Source organism: Microcaecilia unicolor, chromosome 5 (assembly GCF_901765095.1).
Source record: "Microcaecilia unicolor chromosome 5, aMicUni1.1, whole genome shotgun sequence".
In the NCBI taxonomy this organism is placed as follows: Eukaryota; Metazoa; Chordata; class Amphibia; order Gymnophiona; family Siphonopidae; genus Microcaecilia; species Microcaecilia unicolor.
Window position 1 is genome coordinate 343453276 of NC_044035.1, and position 20403 is coordinate 343473678.

A 20403-nucleotide genomic window follows, 5' to 3' on the forward strand; every position below is an offset into this window, starting at 1 on the left:
AAAGAAGCAAGAAGAAAGCCACAGTCAGCAGTGTGGAGACCCACCAGTCCCTACAGAGACCCGGCTCTGCAGGCGTATGGTCGTCACCACAGGCTACTGACAGTACCGGGCCAACAGCATGGCTGTATGGCTGGGGATACCCTCCTTCCTATTTCGGGGCATGGCCAGGATTCGGCCCCCCACCCAGCCATACATGGCCAATGCCAAATGCGGCAAATCACCCGAACCCCGCAACGGCCCCGGGCACCCCGAACCATAGTTGTGGGTGCTCTACAACTATTACCCCCAGGCCGGAGCCTGCTACTAAGACCAGTGCCCCACCGCTGGAGAGCGCAGGTACGACCAGTGGGGCATGTGGACTTGAGAATGTAAATGTCAATTTGAGGGTGGGAACGGGCAGGATCGGAGATAATAGCTCTGCAAATGGGGGCGATCAGGGCACACACACTGAGAGAGAAGGAAGCAGCGCGGGGCGCAACACGACAGACATGGAGGCAGGGCCCCCACCAGGCAAAAAAGAGAAAAAGAAAAGGAAAGAAGAGATGCAGGCATAGCAGCTCAGACAGTGAGAGCAGCTCAGATTCATCGTCTTCGTCCTCCACCTCATCATCGGACGAAGGCGATGAAACAAAGGGCCTCGAAGGGGCAGCGACAGCTAACAAGGAGGACCGCCCCCCTCCAATGGTAGCACTGCCACACATATGGAGACTAGTACCCAAATCCACTAGGAAAAAGATAAAGAATAGGAAATACTTCGACATATTCCAAGTGCTAGAAGGGAAAAAGAGGGACAGGAAAAAAGACTCAAAAGATAATACAAACACACGGGACAAAGGCACACAGAAATCAATGGTAAACTGGCTATGGGACTTCCTCAGAGTGATAGACGTAGCTGGACGGGCCGATCCCACCCAGTACAGCCCCATGCTAGCCTACGCCCACAACATAGTAAGTAGCCCCTGACGCAGGCCTGCTGGGCGAAACATGGCCTGTGCCGGGCATTATTTTATATGCAAATTGATTAATAAAGTTTGTATACATCTATTTATTTATTTGTTGCATTTGTACCCCACATTTTCCCACCTATTTGCAGGCTCAATGTGGCTTACATAGTACCGTCAAAGGCGTTTGCCCAGTCGGTGGATAACAAATACAAAGTTGTATAGTGATCGTATGAGGTAGAAGTGGAGGGTCGGAATGGATGAAGATTGCGTGTTGTCCTGTTCGATCATAGTCATGCTGTGTTGGTAGGTGAAGAGGGTTACGTGGGGTCGTTGGGGTAGGCCTTTTTGAAGAGGTAGGTTTTTAGTGATTTCCTGAGGTTCAAGTGGTCGTGGATTGTTTTCACAGCTTTTGGGAGCCCATTCCATAGTTGCGCGCTTATGTAGGAGAAGCCGGCTGCGTAAGTTGTTTTGTATTTCAGTCCTTTGCAATTTATTACTGATCTGCTCTTTTGTCTTCCACTTTGGAGTCTGCTGATCATCTGCCTTCTTGTTTCCTGGAACCCCCCCCCCCCCCCCCCATGTTTTGATGGTGCATGCTTTGTCAGTGGACGTGCACATGGGCGGAGTTTCAGTGGATCTTGGGGGCGCACACATGTACAGACATATATTATAGAAAAACTATAATTTATGCGCACTCGTGCGCACATCTGGGAACAGACATTTAAACCAACTAAATAGGGCTGTTGTAAGTGGTTGCTTCTTAATGTACATCTAGTTAATTGGGTTTTCCACATGAGAGAATTTTTGCTTACATCTAGTCTCCAAACTATGCCTGTCTGTCTCATGCATATTCATTGTGGAAATCTTCAAAATCCAAGTAGCTAGGTGCACCTCCAGGAGACTGTTGGAAAACACTGAGGGCCCGATTATTCCGCCACTAGCGGGCAGCGCTTTTGCTGTTTGCTGCCAGGATTAAACCCAGATATTCAATGCTGGGCCATTTCCGCCATTTTATCTGAGTTTATTCAACTGCTAAAAAGTTAGCCGATTAAGACAATATTCAGTGCTAACCGGCTAACTTTTTAGTGGTTTTTAGTGGTTAAAGATAGTCCTATTTTAACTGCTGAACATGGCTGATTAAATAGTGAATATCTGCACCTAACCGGCTATGTCACGTGATTTGGCCAGTTAGCAGCCATTAACCTCCATATTCTATATAGCGCAACTAAGTTGTGCATGCAAATCCGGTCATATTCTGGATTTGCGCTGGCAACTTAATTAGTTAACTGGTCAATCAGTGCTGCTGATTGTCATTTAACAAGCAATTATTGACACTAATTGGCATTAATTACTAAGCATATTCTGCAACGTGATGCGTGTAAATTCTGTCATGTAATTGGAAAGTGGGCGTGGTCATGGGTATGGAATGGGCGGGTCATGGGTGTTTCTGAAATCTATGTGCATTGTTATAGAATACACCCGGTCTGCGCCTAGTTTAGGCATCAGGATTTACACCAGGGGCGTAGCTACAAGGGGCCACGGGGGCCTGGGCCCCCGTAGATTTGGTCCTGGACTCCCCTGCCGACGACCCTCTCGACCCCCCTGCTCCCACCGCCAACCCTCCCCCGCCGTCGCCATGAGCTACCTTTGCTGGCGGGGGACCCCAACAAAAAAAGACACACATCAACAACCTGCACACACACCGCACCCTCACACACTCACACACACACACAAAATAACTCTGTGACACATACACATACACACAAAAAAAAACACATGCTAGCGCCCGTTTCATTGGTTTCGGAAACGGGCCTTTTTTACTAGTAATAGAATAAGGCTCGTGTGTACAGACACATTAGGGAACCGTAGAGAGAAAGAGTTATTATATCTCCATTACGAGCTTTGGTTTTGTTGTGTTGCAGGGTACAGGCATTTAAGTTGGGTCGGTAGGGTATGCCTTTTTGAACAGGTTAGTTTTTAATGATTTCCGGAAGTTTAGGTGATCATAAGTTGTTTTCATGGCTTTTGATAATGCATTCCATAGTTGTGTGCTTATGTAGGAAAAGCTGGATGCATAGGTTGATTTGTATTTTATATTTTGTATGGATAAAATATCAGAAATCAATTATAGCACACATTCCATAATCAATACTAATAATTCTGAGCCCTTAAATATCAGTATTTATTAGATTACGTTACCACACTTTTTTTTTTCAATAAGGCAGTGAAGGAGCACGTAGTGGTGAGAGCTGCAGGGTGAGAACAAGAGAAGTCAGAGTTCAAATCCAGCATCTCTCTCAATGCTGCTTGTGAGCTTGGGCAAGTCACTTCACTCTCCTTTGCTCAGGTGTAACTTTGACAAAATATTTTGAAAGATGTTTTTTGAGGGTGAGAGGGGGTTTGGTGACCACTGGGGGAGTAAGGGGAGGTCATCCCCGATTCCCTCCAGTGGTCATCTGGTCATCTCGGGCACCTTTTTGTGCCTGTCATAAGAAAAACATGTCTGGGTGAAAACGTCCAAGTGTATACCTGTTGTAATGAGTCTCTCTCTAAAGAGAAGGACTCAGGAAGTAGGAAAGGGACTACTGGCAGCCATTAGCAGAGGCATCCACAGCTAGTAAAATATTCCCCTCTCTGGGATCTTTATTTCATTTCCCTGGTTTCACTGTTTTGGGTATGAACCCTTACTTAGCATTGTGCACTGTCCCAGTTCCTTCCCTTTTTTTTTGTTATTTTTGTACCCCGCACTTTCCCACTCATGGCAGGCTCAATACGGCTTACATGGGGCAATGGAGGGTTAAGTGACTTGCCCAGAGTCACAAGGAGCTGCCTGTGCCTGAAGTGGGAATCGAATTCAGTTCCCCAGGACCAAAATCCACCACCCTAACCACTAGGCCACTCCTCCACTGTTGCTACTATTGGAGATTCTACATCGAATGTCGCTATTCCACTAGCAACATTCCATGTAGAAGTCGGCCCTTGCAGATCACCAATGTGGCCGCGCAGGCTTCTGCTTCTGTGAGTCTGACGTCCTGCACGTACGTGCAGGACGTCAGACTCACAGAAACAGAAGCCTGCGCAGCCTTCTACATGGAATGTTGCTAGTGGAATAGCAACATTCCATATAGAATCTCCAATAGTAGCAACATTCCACGTAGAATCTCCAATATTAGCAACATTCCACGTAGAATCTCCAATAGTAGCAACATTCCATGTAGGATCTCCAATAGTATCTATTTTATTTTTGTTACATTTGTACCCTGCGCTTTCCCACTCATGGCAGGCTCAATACGGCTTACATGGGGCAATGGAGGGTTAAGTGACTTGCCCAGAGTCACAAGGAGCTGCCTGTGCCTGAAGTGGGAATCGAATTCAGTTCCCCAGGACCAAAATCCACCACCCTAACCACTAGGCCACTCCTCCACTGTTGCTACTATTTGAGATTCTACATGGAATGTTGCTGTTCCACTAGCAACATTCCATGTAGAAGTCGGCCCTTGCAGATCACCAATGTGGCCACGCAGGCTTCTGCTTCTGTGAGTCTGACGTCACACAGAAGCCTGCGCAGCCTTCTACATGGAATGTTGCTAGTGGAATAGCAACATTCCATGTAGAATCTCCAACAGTAGCAACATTCCATGTAGAATCTCCAATAGTATCTATTTTATTTTTGTTACATTTGTACCCTGCGCTTTCCCACTCATGGCAGGCTCAATGCGGCTTACATGGGACAATGGAGGGTTAAGTGACTTGCCCAGAGTCACAAGGAGATGCCTGTGCCTGAAGTGGGAATCGAACTCAGTTCCTCAGTTCCCCCAGACCAAAGCTCACCACCCTAACCACTAGGCCACTCCTTTTCTGCTTTCCTTCAGCTGTACAAAAATCAGGAAGCTGTCCAGGTCCATCAGTTTTGGCTTTCAGCCTTTAGTTCACATTTCCTGCAAGGCTGGCTTGGGTGAGAAGGACTGCACCTCCCTCACCTACAGTAACTATCCTTGTTGGAAGTTATAGGGCAGGGGTGCTAAATGTTGGTCATTGAGGGCCGCAACCCAGTTGGGTTTTCAGGATTTCTCAAATGAATGTGCCCTGATTGGGGTATTGTCAATCCCTGGGAGGAGTAATGAATCCAGCTTCCTATATTTTCATTATCCTGCTGCTGTGCTCTCATTTGGGCTTCCTGAGCTCCTTTTTTTTTTCCCTTGGGTTCAGTGGGGATTTTCCCTCCTACTCTTAGATGCATTCGAATAATCTCCCCTTACCCTCCAAAGCCACTGACATTTGCTTTCAGATAGGGAAGAAACCCTTCTTTACAGTGTAGGGTTTTATTCATGGCTTTTTTTTTTTGGGGGGGGGGGCTGTTCCATTGACTGCCCTCATATCCCATCTGCCCATAAGTGTCTATAACTTTGCCAAATTGAAAAATTAAAGAGCAGTAAATCAACTGGACTGGATGGTATGCACCCTAGGGTACCAAAAGAACTCAAACGTAATAATGCTTGTCTGCTGTTAGTGATCTGTAACCTGTGGTCAAAATTGTCCACCGTACCTAAAGATTGGAGAGTGGCCAAGGTAACACTAATTTTTAAAAAGGGTTCCAGGGGTGATCCAGTAAACTACAGACTGGTAAGCCTGACATCAGTGCTGGGCAAAATAGGGGAAACTCTTGTAAAGAATAAAATTACGAAACACATAGATAAACATGGTTTAAAGGGACATAGTCACCATGGATTCAGCCAAGGGAAGTCTTGCCTCACCAATTTATTTCATTTATTTGAAGCTGTGAATAAACATGTCGATAAAGGCGAGCTGGTTGATATAGAGGGGCATTTTCGAAAGAAACGTCTAAATCAGGACGTTTTACAAGGACATCCAAATTCTGAACAGCAAAGAAGGTGATTTTCGAAAAAGATGGACGTCTATCTTTTGTGTTCGAAAATACTATGGACGTTCTGTGATTTGGACGTTTTGTGATTTGTTTTTTGGCAATTAAAAAAAAAACGTCCAAGTGTAAAACGTCCTAAATCAAGCCATTGGGACGTAGGAGTAGCCAGCGTTTTTAGTAGACTGGTCCCCCTGACATCCCAGGACAGCAATAGGGCACCCTAGGGGGCACTGCAGTGGACTTCATAAAATGCTCCCAGGTACACATCTGACCATTGCTCCCTTACCTTGTGTGCTGAGCCCCCCAAACCCCACCCAAAACCCACTACCCCCAACTGTACACCACTACCATAGCCCGGGTGAATGGGGCACCTATATGTGGGTACAGTGGGTTTCTGGTGAGTTTTGGAGGCCTCACAGTTTCATCCATAAGTGAACATGTAGTGGGGGTATAGGCCTGGGTCCACCTGTCTGAAGTGCACTGCACCTACTACTAAACTACTCCAGGGACCAGCATGCTGCTGTAATGGACCTGAGTATGACATCTGAGGCTGGCATAGAAGCTGGCAAGTAATGTTCTTCAACACACATTTTGGGGGTGGGAGGGGGTTAGTGACCAATATGGGAGTAAGGGGAGGTCATCCCTGATTCCCTTCAGTGGTCATTTGGGGCACCTTTTTGTGCTTTATTCGTAATAAAAACAGGTGTAGCTCAGGACGTCTAAGTTTTAGTCCTGGACATTTTTGCTTTGTTCCATTATGGCTGAAAGACGTCCAAGTCTTAAGAATGCCCAAGTCCCGCCTTGAACACGTCCCTGGCATGCCCCCTTGAGATTTGGACGTCCTTCTGAGAGACATCCAAAAAGAGGTTTCGATAATACTGATTTGGACGTTTCTGTGAGATAAATGTCCAAATACTGACTTATGTCACTTTTTGGACATCTATCTCTTTCAAAAATGAGCCCGATAGTGTATCTAGATTTTCTGAAAGCTTTTGACAAAGTTCCTCATAAGTGATTCCTGAGAAAATTAAAGAGTCACGGGATAGGAGGTAAAGTCCTTCTGTGGATTAGGAATTGGTTATTGGACATAAAACAGAGGGTAGGGTTAAATGACCATTTTTCTCAGTGGAGAAGGGTGAATACTGGAGTGCCGCAAAGATCTGTCTTGGGACCAGTGTTATTCAACATGTTTATAAATGATCTGGCAATTGGAATAAGTAATGATGTGATTAAATTTGCAGATGACACCAAAATCTTCAAAGTTGTTAAAACACATGCAGACTGTGAAAAATTGAAGGAAGACCTGAGGAAACTGGAAGGCTGAGCATTCAAACGGCAGATGAGATTTAATGTGTACAAATGCAAAATGATGCACATTAGGAAGAATAACCTGAATAATAGTAACCTGATTTTAGGGTCCACCTTGGAAGTCAACATCCAAGAAAAAGATCTAGGTGTCGTTGTAGACAATACGGTGAAATATTTTGCCCAGTGTATGACGACGGCCAAAAAATCAAACAGGATGCTAGGAATTATTAGGAAAGGGATGGTAAATAAGACAGAGAATACTATAGTGCCTCTATATCATTCCACGCTGCAACGTCATTTTGAGTATTGCATTCAATTCTGGTCACCGTATCTCAAAAAAGATGCGGAGGGGCATTTTCGAAAGGGATGTCCAAGTTTTGATTTGGACGTTTTCGCAAAACGTCCCGATCCATCTTTCATTTAGAAAATACCGCCAGGGACGTCCAAATCCTTAAATATGGTCGTCCCTAGATTTGGTCATCCCTAGACATGGACGTTTCTGATTTTTGGCGATAATCAAAACCAAGGACGTCCATCTCAGAAAGGAGCAAATGCAAGCTATTTGGTCGTGGGAGGAGTCAGCATTTGTAGTGCACTGGTCCCCCTGACATGCAAGGACACAAACCGGGCACCTAGGGGGCACTGCAATGAACTTCATAAATTGCTCCCAGGTACAGAGCTCCCTTACCTTGTGTGCTGAGCCCCCCAAAACCCACTACCCACAACTGTACACCACTACCATAGCCCTTACGGGTGAAGGGGGCACCTAGATGTGGGTACAGTGGGTTTGTGGTGGGTTTTGGAGTGCTCACTTTTTCCTCCACAAACGTAACAGGTAGGGGGGATGGGCCTGGGTCCACCTGTCTGAAGTACACTGCACGCCACTAAAACAGCTCCAGGGACCTGCATACTGCTGTCATGGACCAGAGTATGACATCTGAGGCTGGCACAAAATATTTTGAAAGATGTTTTTTGAGGGTGAGAGGGGGTTGGTGACCATAGGGGAGTAAGGGGAGGTCATCACCAATTCCCTCCGGTGGTCATCTGGTCATTTTGGATACCTTTTTGTTGCTGTCATAAGAAAAACACAGCTGGGTGAAAACGTCCAAGTGCTCTTCAGGGACGTCCTTCTTTTCTTCCATTATGGGTCAAGGACGTCCAAGTGTTAGACACGCCCAAGTCCTGCCTTCGCTACGCCTCTGACACGCCCCCGTGAACTTTGGCCATCCCTTTGATGGAGTGCAGTTGGGGATGTCCAAAATTGGCTTTCGATTATACCAATTTGGACATTTCTGTGAGAAGGACGTCCATCTTCCAATTTGTGTCGAAAGATGGACGTCCTTCTCTTTCGAAAATGAGCCCGATAGCGGACTTAGAAAAGGTTCAAAGAAGAGCGATCAAATTGATAAAGGGGATGGAATTCCTCTCATATGAAGAAAGGCTAAAGAGGTTAGAGCTCTTTAGCTTGGAAAAGAGATGTCTGAGGGGAGATGTGATTGAGGTCTACAAAATCCTGAGTGGTGTAGAACGAGTACAAGTTCCTGGAGGAGAAGTCTATAGTCTGTTATTGAGACAGACAGGGGAAGGCACTGCTTGCCTTGGGAGTGGTAGCATGGAATGTTGCTACTATTTGGGTTTCTGCCAGGTACTTATGACCTAGATTGGCCACTGTTAGAAGCAGGATACTGGGCCAAATGGACCATTGGTCTGACTTAGTATGACTATTATGTTCTTACGTTGCCTTGATCTCAGATTTTGAAAAGTTGAGTAATTAATTCCAAACCAATACGGGGGCAATTCTATAAACTGGGCACCTCCTGATGCAGTGTTAGGAGCACCTATTTTATGACAACATGTGGGCACCCAGATTCTGTTTTAGAGTCTAGCAAAAGTTGGAATTGGCATAGCTTTCATTTATAGGCATGCATTAGACCAGCGACAGACCTGGTGTAACTTCAGATGCACACACATGGTAAGAATGTGTTTAACATCCAGTATTTTGTAAGTTTTATGCATAAGTTGGGGGTACCCCAACATGCCCCACCTATGCTCCTCCCATGTGTGTCCCCCCCACACAGTCACTTATGCATGCCCTTATAGAATAACACTTCGGATGTTTGCATGTGTAAATGCTATTGTTCCTTGCATTTTATGCACAAATACAGGCACACATTTATAAAAACATCCTTTAAGTGTCTTAAGGGAACAGTACTGCTCATTATATTTGAAAGAATATTATTATTATTATTATTATTATTAACATTTGTATAGCGCTACCAGACGCACGCAGCGCTGAACAGCTGACACAGAGAGACAGTCCCTGCTCGATAGAGCTTACAATCTAAAAATACAGACAGACAAGACAATTAAGGGCGAGGAAAGTACTGGGTGAGAAGGAACAATGATAGGGGAATTGAGTAGTGGTTAGGAGCCAAAACATTCCATCTAGAATCTCCAATAGTAGCAACATTCCGTGTAGAATCTCCAACAGTAGCCAACATTCCATGTTCCACTGCACTAACCACTAGGCTACTCCTCCACTAGCAACATTCCCTGTAGAAGCCTGCCCTTGCAGATGAGCCATGCGGCCGTGCAGGCTTCTGTTTCTGTGAGTCTGACGTCCTGCACATATGTGCAGGACGTCAGACTCACAGAAACAGAAGCCTGCCGGCCGCGTTGCTGATCTTCAAGGGCAGGCTTCTACATGGAATGTTATTATTATTAACATTTGCATAGCGCTACCAGATGCACGCAGCACTGAACACCTGACACAGAGAGACAGTCCCTGCTCAATAGAGCTTACAATCTAAAAATACAGACAGACAAGACAATTAAGGGCGAGGAAAGTACTGGGTGAGAAGGAACAAGGATAGGGGAATTGAGTAGTGGTTAGGAGCCAAAAGCAGTGGTGAAAAGGTGGGTTTTCAGCATAGATTTGAAAACAGGTGGAGATGGAGCAAATAGGACACTGTTACCATTTCCATATCATTCCCTGTTATTGGAAACAACATGTTTTTTTTTTCAAAATAATTTTTATTATTATTAGAAACATAACAAAGACGTGAACAGTAGAGCAGAATATTGATACATGAATCAAATGGCAATAAGGCTGCAATATAAAATCAAATATTGTTATATTTAAAGGAACCAACAAATGAGAATATCAAGAAATGACGAACCAGAGACAAAAAGGTACAAATCCCAGACAAAGTTTCCAATAGACCAGGGAGGGATGTGTTATCTCAATCCATTAAGTTCCCAATATTCAAGCTATTTATAAATAGCATATAGGGAAAGAGTTTGTATAATAAATATAGTCAGGATTAAACCATCCAAACAAATCAAGAAGGTGGAGGAGAAGACCGAAGAAAGGGGTGACCAAAAGTGAGTATATATCCAAGGCTGATGCTTTTCTTGCCAAACTAGTCTTTCCATTCCGGCTACCCGCCAAACTTTATCCAGAGAAAAGTGTAGAAAGAGTAAGATAGAGCTTTTCCATTTTTGTGCAATACAGACCTTAGCGACTAGCAGTAATTGTCTAATCGAGTCTAAATGAACAAAAGACACTAAATGCTGAGGAGACCTTCTGAGAAGAATAAAGGCTGGATCTAATGGAATAGCTGTCTAGACTAAATTGGAGATGTATGTAATTATCATTTTCCAAAAAGATTGAATGTGTGGACATGTCCACCACACGTGTGCCGAGTAGTACGGCCTCTGCAACATAAAGGAGAGAGTTGCACCTGCCAATAATGCAGTCATCGTGGCATTATAGGATAGGTGGAGGACAGTATCCTCCGTTGTGTATTAACTAATGTTAAAGACATGGACGAGCGGAAGCAGTAGGACCAAAACGTAGGCCAAAAATGTTCAATAGGTTGTGGTATTATAAGCGCCCGTCAAAGATCCATGGAACGGAAGCGATATGGCAGAAGTGTCAAGAATAAACTTTTAAACAAGCGTGAGATGACATTTTTGATGGAGAGACGTTGAAAGAGTACTTCTTTGAAAAATGCTAACGGACGAGTTATAGGCTCCAGACTCACATTCTCCAGAATGTGGTGCTGAATTTGTAAATATTGGAAGAGAAAGAGAGAGCTTTATTATAAACATATGAAAAATATCACATATAGTTTGCAGATGACCATTCAGAAGCAGTTTAGTCAGGGGAAAGTTAGCTAAGTTTAACGGCAAGCCTAGTGTAGTAATTATAATAGAGGAAATTAAAAGAATGTTTTGTTTAAAGGCCAGGAAAATTAATTGGGTGTCTTTATCCAGTTAACTTTTCCAGGATGTTCATCCCATATCTGGGTGGTCTGAATATACCTTGGTAGAATGATTTGGATAACACTAGGACAACAAGTTTTCTAGTCAGAGTTATCTGGTTCCCATGAGCCAGCCAAAGCAAGAAGAACAGGAAACCACCTCTATGGGAACACAAAGGCAATAAAACAAAGTATTAAATGGACTGGGGAAAATCCACGGTTTCTGGGATAAGCAGTATAAAATGTTTTGTACATTTTTGGGATCTTGCCAGGTATTTGTGACCTGGATTGGCCACTGTTGGAAACAGGATGTTGGGCTCGATGGACTTTGCTCTTTCCCAGTATGGCAATACTTATGAACTTATGAGACAACAAGAGTAGCAGCTATGAGAGTATATGAAAAAAAAATCCCACACAGGTAATTGTCGAGGAGAAAACCTTTATTTGCACCAGTATGGACTTGACAGAGGACCGTGTTTCGGCGGGGCAAACCTGCCTCAGGAGTGGTAGAGACACTGATGGATGTTGGAAATCAATACAGTCAAATAATCTGGAGTGATTACCTTATGTAAATGTAGACGGACGCTGCTCTCAGGGAATGGTAAGACAAAATGGTGCTGAAAAAGCCACAATGTGTCATAGAGCCTCAACAGGATGCCACGTCAGCGTCCGTCTCAAACAGTCTGAAAATTCTGGGAGTTACCATTGATCGAAATCTCACACTCGAAACTCGTGCAAAGAATACAACTAAGAAAATGTTCCACTCCATGTGGAAACTCAAAAGAGTAAAACCTTTCTTCCCAAGAGCCATCTTCCGGAACCTGGTGCAATCAATGGAACTAAGTCACTTGGACTATTGCAATGCACTCTACGCTGGATGTAAGGAACAGACCATCAAGAAACTTCAAACAGCCCAAAATACCGCAGCCAGACATATTTGGGAAAACAAAATATGAAAGTGCAAAACCCTTAAGAAAGAAACTACACTGGCTCCCATTCAAAGAACGCATCACGTTCAAGATCTGTACGACCGTTCATAAAATCATTTTTATGAACGAGATGCCCCGACCTACATGCTGAATCTCGTGGACCTGCCACCCAGAAATGCTGAAAGATCGTCCCGCACCTTTCTTAACCTACACTTCCCCAGCTGTAAAGGATTGAAATACAAACTAGCACATGCGACCAGCTTCTCCTACATGAGTACGCAATTATGGAATGCTCTCCTCACTTACCTGAAAACGATCAAAGAATTAACCAAATTCCGCAAAGCCCTGAAAACCTACCTCTTTAACAAGGCCTACCATGAGAACCCTTAACTAACTCTAACATAAAAACTTTCCACCTGCATCCAGAATGTATCTTTTAATAACTGCTTGACCAGACCCTCCTGTCTTCTTTGACTTCTTTGTAACAACAATTGTATTACCCTGGTATGGCAATGCCACAACAGCTCTTTGTAAGCCACATTGAGCCTGCAAAAAGGTGGGAAAATGTGGGCTACAAGTGCAATAAATAAATAAATATATGGAGAAGAGCTGTCCATGCTCAGAGGTTTACACCAATTTCTGAGCACTGGTAGAACAGTAGGTGAAGTTGGTGGGTGAACGGTAGGTGAACAGTAAGCCACACTGAACCTGCTATTGAGCAGGAAAGAGCGGGTATAAATGTAACAAATAACAGTTCTATCCCACCTGTGCGCCCTATCAGGCCTGCTATCTACCGAAAACATCTGTTACAGGTAAGAAATATTGATGTTTTTTCCGAAAGGAGATATTTGCTATTTCAAAACATATTTATTTTACTTACAAAGACATTTCACCTGAAATTTGCCAATTACACTAATACATTAAGTTCAAATTAGACAAGAAAAAAAATCCTTTGCTTTTGCTTTCATTTCTGAAACATAATTTAATATCTCACATTAATAGGGTCATGAGTGTGAATGGTCTTCTGTTACTGTACTGTAATAAAAAAAAATACCCTTGTTGCTATAGTAATGTCATCATTAACGAGCCCCATGATACGGCAGAAGGCCAAAACATAGGGAGGTCAATGTTTAAAATGAATTATGTAGTAAACTGTTTCAGTTCGGAATCACTGGCCAGAGACCACATCACTTTAGGCCAGATGAGCTGATGTTGAGTCACAGATTACAGAAACAGAAGAGGGCGGGCCAAGAAACATTCTCTGGGCGAGGTTACAATTTAGCCAGATGATGTCGCTATTTAGCGCTGTTCAGTTACTGTCTCTTTAAGAAGGACTTCATAACTAGCTGCCCAGACTTAAATGGGTGACTTATCACAGGGAAAACCAAGGAGGTTTGTTTACAGATGTTTGGTCATATTTATTTATTCATTTATTTATTACATTTGTAACCCACATTTTCCCGCATAGCAGTAGACTCAATGTGGCTTACAGGTTCCGGAGAGGAGAGTACCAACTCCAGGAATATATACAGAGTGGAAAATAGAGTAACAGTAGGTGCAAGGAAGCTGATAAGGTTCCAGAAAAGAGACTACAACTCTGGGACGAATATATAGTAGCATATAGAGAGAAGTAATCCCAATGAGGCTGATAAGTCTCCGGGCATGGGCCTACAGGTTCTAGTGAGCAATGCAGAGTAGGATAAGGGTAGAAGTACACTTAATTATAACTGGAGTGGTAAAGTTCGTACAGTTTGAAGTAATAGGATTATGTGGAAGGGGTATCGTTCATTTCTTAGATCGAAAGATGTGATGCATTGTTCATGAATTAGTTTGGGTCTGCTGGGTAGGCTTTCTTGATCCTTTTTTCCCTAGTTATGGACCTTTTTGTGGTTCATTTCATGCATTCAGAGCAATGACAATTTATAACACGTTAGAACTTTTTGGCATGCACAAATGAACTTAATATGTGTTAATTCATAGGTTAATTCAGTGGTTCCCAAACCTGGTCCTGGATGCACCCCAGCCAGTCAGGTTTTCAGGATATCCACATTGAATATTCATGAGAGAGATTTGCGTGCAGTGGGTGCATGCAAATCTCTGTCATGAATATTCATTGTGGATATGCAGAAAAACCTGACTGTCTGGGGTGCCTCCAGGACCAGGTTTGAGGACCACTGGGTTAATGTGTATTGAATCAATTTTGATCCAGGGTTCTTAAGACATGTTAACGAGTTTATGCTATCAAATATACATCCCTAATCTGCTGAAGAGATAAATTATCCAGTTACTCTTAAAGGGTGACAGGACACTAAGGGCCAGATGCATCAACCAAACGTTAAAAAATCCAAAACGAATTTAAAAAACGAAGGATGCACCAAAAAAAAAAGGCACACATGTTCGGTGCGGTACTGTAAAGTACAATGCATCAAACCTGTGTAATTCCCGTCGGTAATCGGCCCCTAACGCATGCGCAGAGCAGCCAAGCGTTATGCTGGCTGCTCTGCGCATGCCAAAAAACGTCAAAAAATGAAAACAAAATAAAAAAAGAAGGGGGCAGAGGCGCTCGTCAGGAGCGTCCTTCACGGACGGCCTTGCCCCCTCCCCCCCCCACCCGAGTTTGCCGCTTCCCCCCCCCCCCCCCGCATCCAAACAGAAATAAAAATCAAAAAGTCAAAACTTTTAAGGCTGGCCCGAGCCCCCCTCCCTTTCTCTCTTTCCCAGCCCCGCCCGCCATCCTCCGCCCCCACCGCCCCCCCCCTGAGGTCGTCACTGTCATTCCCCCTCTCCACCGGGCCCTCCTCCCTGTTACCGGGCCCGCGCAGTGCCTGTGAGGCAAGAAGAAAAGCAAGAAGAACAGCTCAGCTGATGCCTTCCAGTCTTTGGCGTCTCTTCTGTGCTCCAGGGCCCGCCCCCGTCTGACGTAAGTAACCTACTTTGATTACTTACATCAGACGGGGGTGGGCCCAGGAACACAGGCGAGATGCCGAAGACTGGAAGGCATCAGCTAAGCTGTTCTTCTTCCTTTTCTTCTTGCCTCACAGGCGCTGTGCGGTCCCAGTAGGAGGGAGGGGGGCCCGGTGGAGAGGGGGAACGACAGCGACGACCTCAGGGGGGGTGGCGGGGGCGGGGCGGAGGATGGCGGGCGGGGCTGAGAAAGGGAGGGGGCTTGGGCCAGCCTCAAAAGTTTTGATTTTTGGATTTTTATCTGTTTGGATGCAGGGGGAAGTGGCGAACTCGGGCGGGGGGGGGGGGGGGGGGGGGGCAAGGCCATCCGTGAAGGGCGCTCCTGACGAGCACCTTTGCCCCCTCCTGATCTTTTTTTTTTTGCTAGCTTGTTTTGAGGTGCAGGGGGAAGCGGAGAGATGACAGCTCAGGCCTTAATGACAGGTCTGAGCTCACGTAAAATTGTAGACAGTAAATGAATCGTTGCAATCTTCGGTATGGTTAGTGCATTCCAAATTGTCCACATTTCAATGGTAGTTTACTCTTTTGCATTCCGTGTTTGTTAGCTGCAAGCGTCTTCGGAAAATGGCCTTTAATGCATGCTACGGTTCAAAATTTTTTCGCTAAGGGGGTCATTACAGGGTCGTTAAGGTTTAGTGCATCTGCCTCTAAGTATTGACCACAGTTAGCATAGCTTTTTATTAGTATTCCTATTTTCTGGCTTCAAACAGAATAAATACTTCTGTGGTTTTGTCCAATTTTCTCTCTTTCCCTTTAAATGGTAAAGCCGATGGTCTTTGGTGTATTAGGACAGTGATGTATATTGTGAGCTTGAACTGTTTTTAAGATACAGCCATTGATAAATGGATGAAAACCCAAAAATACATTAAATATTTTGGCTTTTGCCTTTAAAGAAATCGAGGGTATAACAAAGTGTGATTTATTCAGTGTGCAGACCCATCTAGAATGTCTTTCCCGATTGCCTGGCCGTTTCTGTTATGTTGAAAACCTTGTTGATGAGGTTGTGCTGTGCTGGAAATAAAGCAGGTAGCTTTCAAAGGCTTACAAATCATCTACATGTGTAGAAAGCAGTGTTTACATTTCACATTTCACCTTTTTTTTATATACCGCAAATAAAAATATTAGCTAAATAGTTTACACGTAAAATAATAAGAGTGAAGAAAAGAATGGAGAGAGACGGAAATCTGGAAGCCTTGGTTACAATAATAATATAAAACCTAAGCGGGGGGATGGGATATAATTTCTGGAGGTTGTGGGGGCCAGGGATGTTTCTTCATATACAGTGGTTTTATAAAAAAATAATTTTATGTTTTAACTGTATACTTTTAAACACATGTTCCGCTGTAATGTTGCAACTTGCTTGATTGATAGTTTTACTACTACTACTTAACATTTCTAAAGCGCTACTAGGGTTACGCAGTGCTGTACAGTTTAACAAAGAAGGACAGTCCCTGCTCAAAGGAGCTTACAATCTAAAGGACGAAATGTCAAGTTGGGGCAGTCTAGATTTCCTGAATAGAGGTATAATGGTTAGGTGCCGAATGCGACGTTGAAGAGGTGGGCTTTGAGCAAGGATTTGAAGACGGGCAGGGAGGGGGCTTGGCGTATGGGCTCGGGGAGTTTATTCCAAGCATAGGGTGAGGCGAGGCAGAAAGGGCGGAGCCTGGACTTGCCGGTGGTGGAGAAGGGTACTGAGAGGAGGGATTTGTCCTGTGAGCGGAGGTTACGGGTAGGAACGTAAGGGGAGATGAGGGTAGAGAGGTAATGAGGGGCTGCAGATTGAGTGCATTTGTAGGTTAGTAGGAGAAGCTTGAACTGTATGCGGTACCTGATCGGGAGCCAATGAAGTGACTTGAGGAGAGGGGTGATATGAGCATATCGGTCCAGACGGAAGATAAGACGTGCAGCAGAGTTCTGAACGGATTGAAGGGGGGATAGATGGCTAAGTGGGAGGCCAGTGAGGAGTAGGTTGCAGTAGTCAAGGTGAGAGGTAATGAGAGAGAGGATGAGAGTTTGGGTGGTGTGCTCAGATAGGAAAGGGCGAATTTTGCTGATGTTATAGAGAAAGAAGCGACAGGTCTTGGTTATCTGCTGGATATGCGCAGAGAAGGAGAGGGAGGAGCCGAAGATGACTCCGAGGTTGCGGGCAGATGAGACGGGGAAGATGAGGGTGTTATCAACTGAGATAGAGAGTGGAGGGAGAGGAGAAGTGGGTTTGGGTGGAAAGACAATAAGCTCGGTCTTGGCCATGTTCAGTTTCAGGTGGCGGTTGGACATCCAGGCAGCAATGTCGGATAAGCAGGCCGACACTTTGGCCTGGGTTTCCGCAGTGATGTCTGGTGTGGAGAGATAGAGCTGGATGTCGTCAGCATAAAGATGATATTGGAAACCATGAGATGAGATCAGCGAGCCCAGGGAGGAGGTGTAGATTGAAAAAAGAAGGGGTCCAAGGACAGATCCCTGAGGAACTCCAACAGAGAGCGGGATGGGGGTGGAGGAAGATCCATGAGAATGTACTCTGAAGGTTTTAGACGTGGATTCTCTTTGCTTATGCCGTGTTGGTTATTGTATCTGTTCTGACTCTTAATAAAGTTATTTCAAAAAATATAAAACCTATTACATTCTATGAGATATACTGGGATGCATAGATTCAAAAGGGGTGTGGTTTGGGTGGGCCTAAAATTTGTACTTGTATTTCCAATTTTACAACAGCAATATACCTTTATTTAAAAATGTCCCCTTCGGCTTTTGCATCTCCTTCAATGCAGGCATAAATTTAATCAAAGTGCTGGTTTTGGTCAGGCCTTGAATGATTGAGGGGGCAATTGGGCCTAGCTTTCCGGTAATTATTTTCTTTGAAATGTAAAAAAATAGCCCTTTAGGGGCTTCACTCCTTAATTGGCTGCACTTATGCATATAATTGTCTTGGATAACTGTTGCCACTTATGCAGGGAGGTAGCAAGAATTGGCACTGACATGGAACCGCTGATACTTACATGCAGAAGCTGCTGAATTATGCTGTTCTATTTCTGAATGAGTAGCTTTGTGAAATTGATGACCCCCCCCCCCCCCCACACACACACCTCTCCCACAAAAAAAAATGTGCTAGCGAATTCATGTTATTTGCTGGTGTCCTTATACATAGTTTAGAAAAGGTTCTACTACTACTACTACTTAACATTTCTAAAGCGCTACTAGGGTTACGCAGCGCTGTACAATGTAACATAGAAGGACAGTCCCTGCTCAAGGAGCTTGCAATCTAAGAGACAAATGTACAGTCAATCTGATAGGTCAGGCAGATTGGGGCAGTCTATATGTTCGAAAGGTTAGGTTCCGAAAGCAGCATTGAAGAGGTGAGCTTTAAGCAAGGATTTGAAGATGGGTAGGGAGGGGGCTTGGCGTAGGGGTTCAGGAAGATTGTTCCAGGCATAGGGTGAGGCGAGGCAGAATGGGCGGAGCCTGGAGTTGGCAGTGGTGGAGAAGGGTACTGAGAGGAGGGATTTGTCATGTGAGCGGAGGTTACGGGCAGAAACGTAGGGGGAGATGAGGGTAGAGAGGTAGTGAGGAGCAGCAGAGTGAGTGCATTTGTAAGTAAGGAGGAGAAGCTTGAATTGGATGCGGTATCTGATCGGAAGCCAGTGAAGTGACCTGAGGAGAGGGGTGATATGAGAATAACGGTTTTGGCGGAATATAAGACGTGTGGCAGAGTTCTGAATGGATTGAAGGGGGGATAGATGGCTAAGTGGGAGGCCGGTGAGGAGTAGGTTGCAGTAGTCGAGGCGAGAGGTAATGAGGGCATGGACGAGGGTTCGGGTGGTGTGCTCAGTGAGGAAATGGTGAATTTTGTTGATGTTGAAGAGGAAGAAGCGACAGGTTTTGGCAGTCTGCTGGATATGCGCAGAGAAAGAGAGGGAGGAGTCGAAGATGACTCCGAGGTTGCGGGCAGAAGAGACGGGGAGGATGTGGGTGCCATCAACCGAGATAGAAAGTGGAGGAAGAGGAGAAGTGGGTTTAGGTGGAAAGACCTTTCAGACCTGGATGGTCCAATTCCCTATTTTTTTTTAAATCATTTTTATTGATAACAAAGATACAGATCAAGAATAGCACAACAAAGATAATACAAATAGTTAACCAAAAACTCCACCCGCCATGTGGTTAACAAAGCACTAATCAACTCGCCGTAAAGGGTTCATAAGTTTGGCCTTGTCCACATCCCTAACACACATACAGAGGGGCACTTTTAACAGAATGTCCAAGTCAGAATTGGGACGTCCTGTTCATAACATCCAAAAAAAAACCCTGTCCATCTCATCTCAGAGTCATTTTCAAACAGAAAAAAGTCATGAAAATATATGAGAAGGATGTTCTTGCTCTGAAAATGTCCAAAATAAACAGCCATTTTCCAAACTGAGGGGGTCTTTTGCTAAGGTGCGCTGGCGTTTTTAGCGCCCGCTAAAAATAAGTGCGCGCTAAATGCTAAAGATGCCCGTGTATTCCTATGGGCATTTAGCGTGTGCCTATTTTTAATGAGCGCTAAAAGTGCCAGCGCGCCTAAGGAAAAGACTCCTTGAAACATGCAAAATATAACCACCAGCAAAGCAGGTACAAAAGCATCTGTCTGGCATCGTTTGTACAAAAATGACCTCATCGATGTCCCTCCGGAACAGAGGGGCAGCCTAGTGGTTAGTGTAGGGGACTGTAAACAACAGGACCCAGGTACAAATCCCACCTTAATTCCCTTATATATTATTGTGAGCCCTCCAGGAAGAGATAAATAAAACCCTACTGTATCCAAAGGTACATCACTAATAACCATCACACTTGCAGGTGACTTGCAAATTCAGGTGCAGTCGGTATTTCTATGCTCCAGGAGGGCTCACATATTTGTATAGTAATCAAATCGTTCAAGTGGCAGTTACATCTGAATTCCTTTGTTCAAACTCCACCGCACTAACCACTAGGCTACTCCTTACACTTGCCTGCTGCTCTGTTAGGAATGGCCATAACAGCTGAAGCAGAGGCGTAGCCAGACAACAGATTTTGGGTGGGCCTAGGCAAGAAGTGGGTGGGTACCAAGTGTTCTCCCCCCACCCCCACCCCTCCAATCACCA

The 20403-nt window shown here is 44.6% G+C and overlaps 1 protein-coding gene across 1 annotated transcript in view; it reads left to right on the top strand.

Annotated features, from left to right (window-relative positions):
* The first annotated feature begins 207 nt into the window (after positions 1 to 207).
* Positions 208 to 20403, top strand: part of LOC115471367 (cadherin-13-like) — a 1126129-nt gene continuing 1105933 nt past the window's right edge. Inside the window, exon 1 of the mRNA XM_030205064.1 lies at positions 208 to 336. Within this exon, the coding sequence (XP_030060924.1) occupies positions 208 to 336 (129 nt within the window). The remainder of the gene's footprint in view (positions 337 to 20403) is intronic.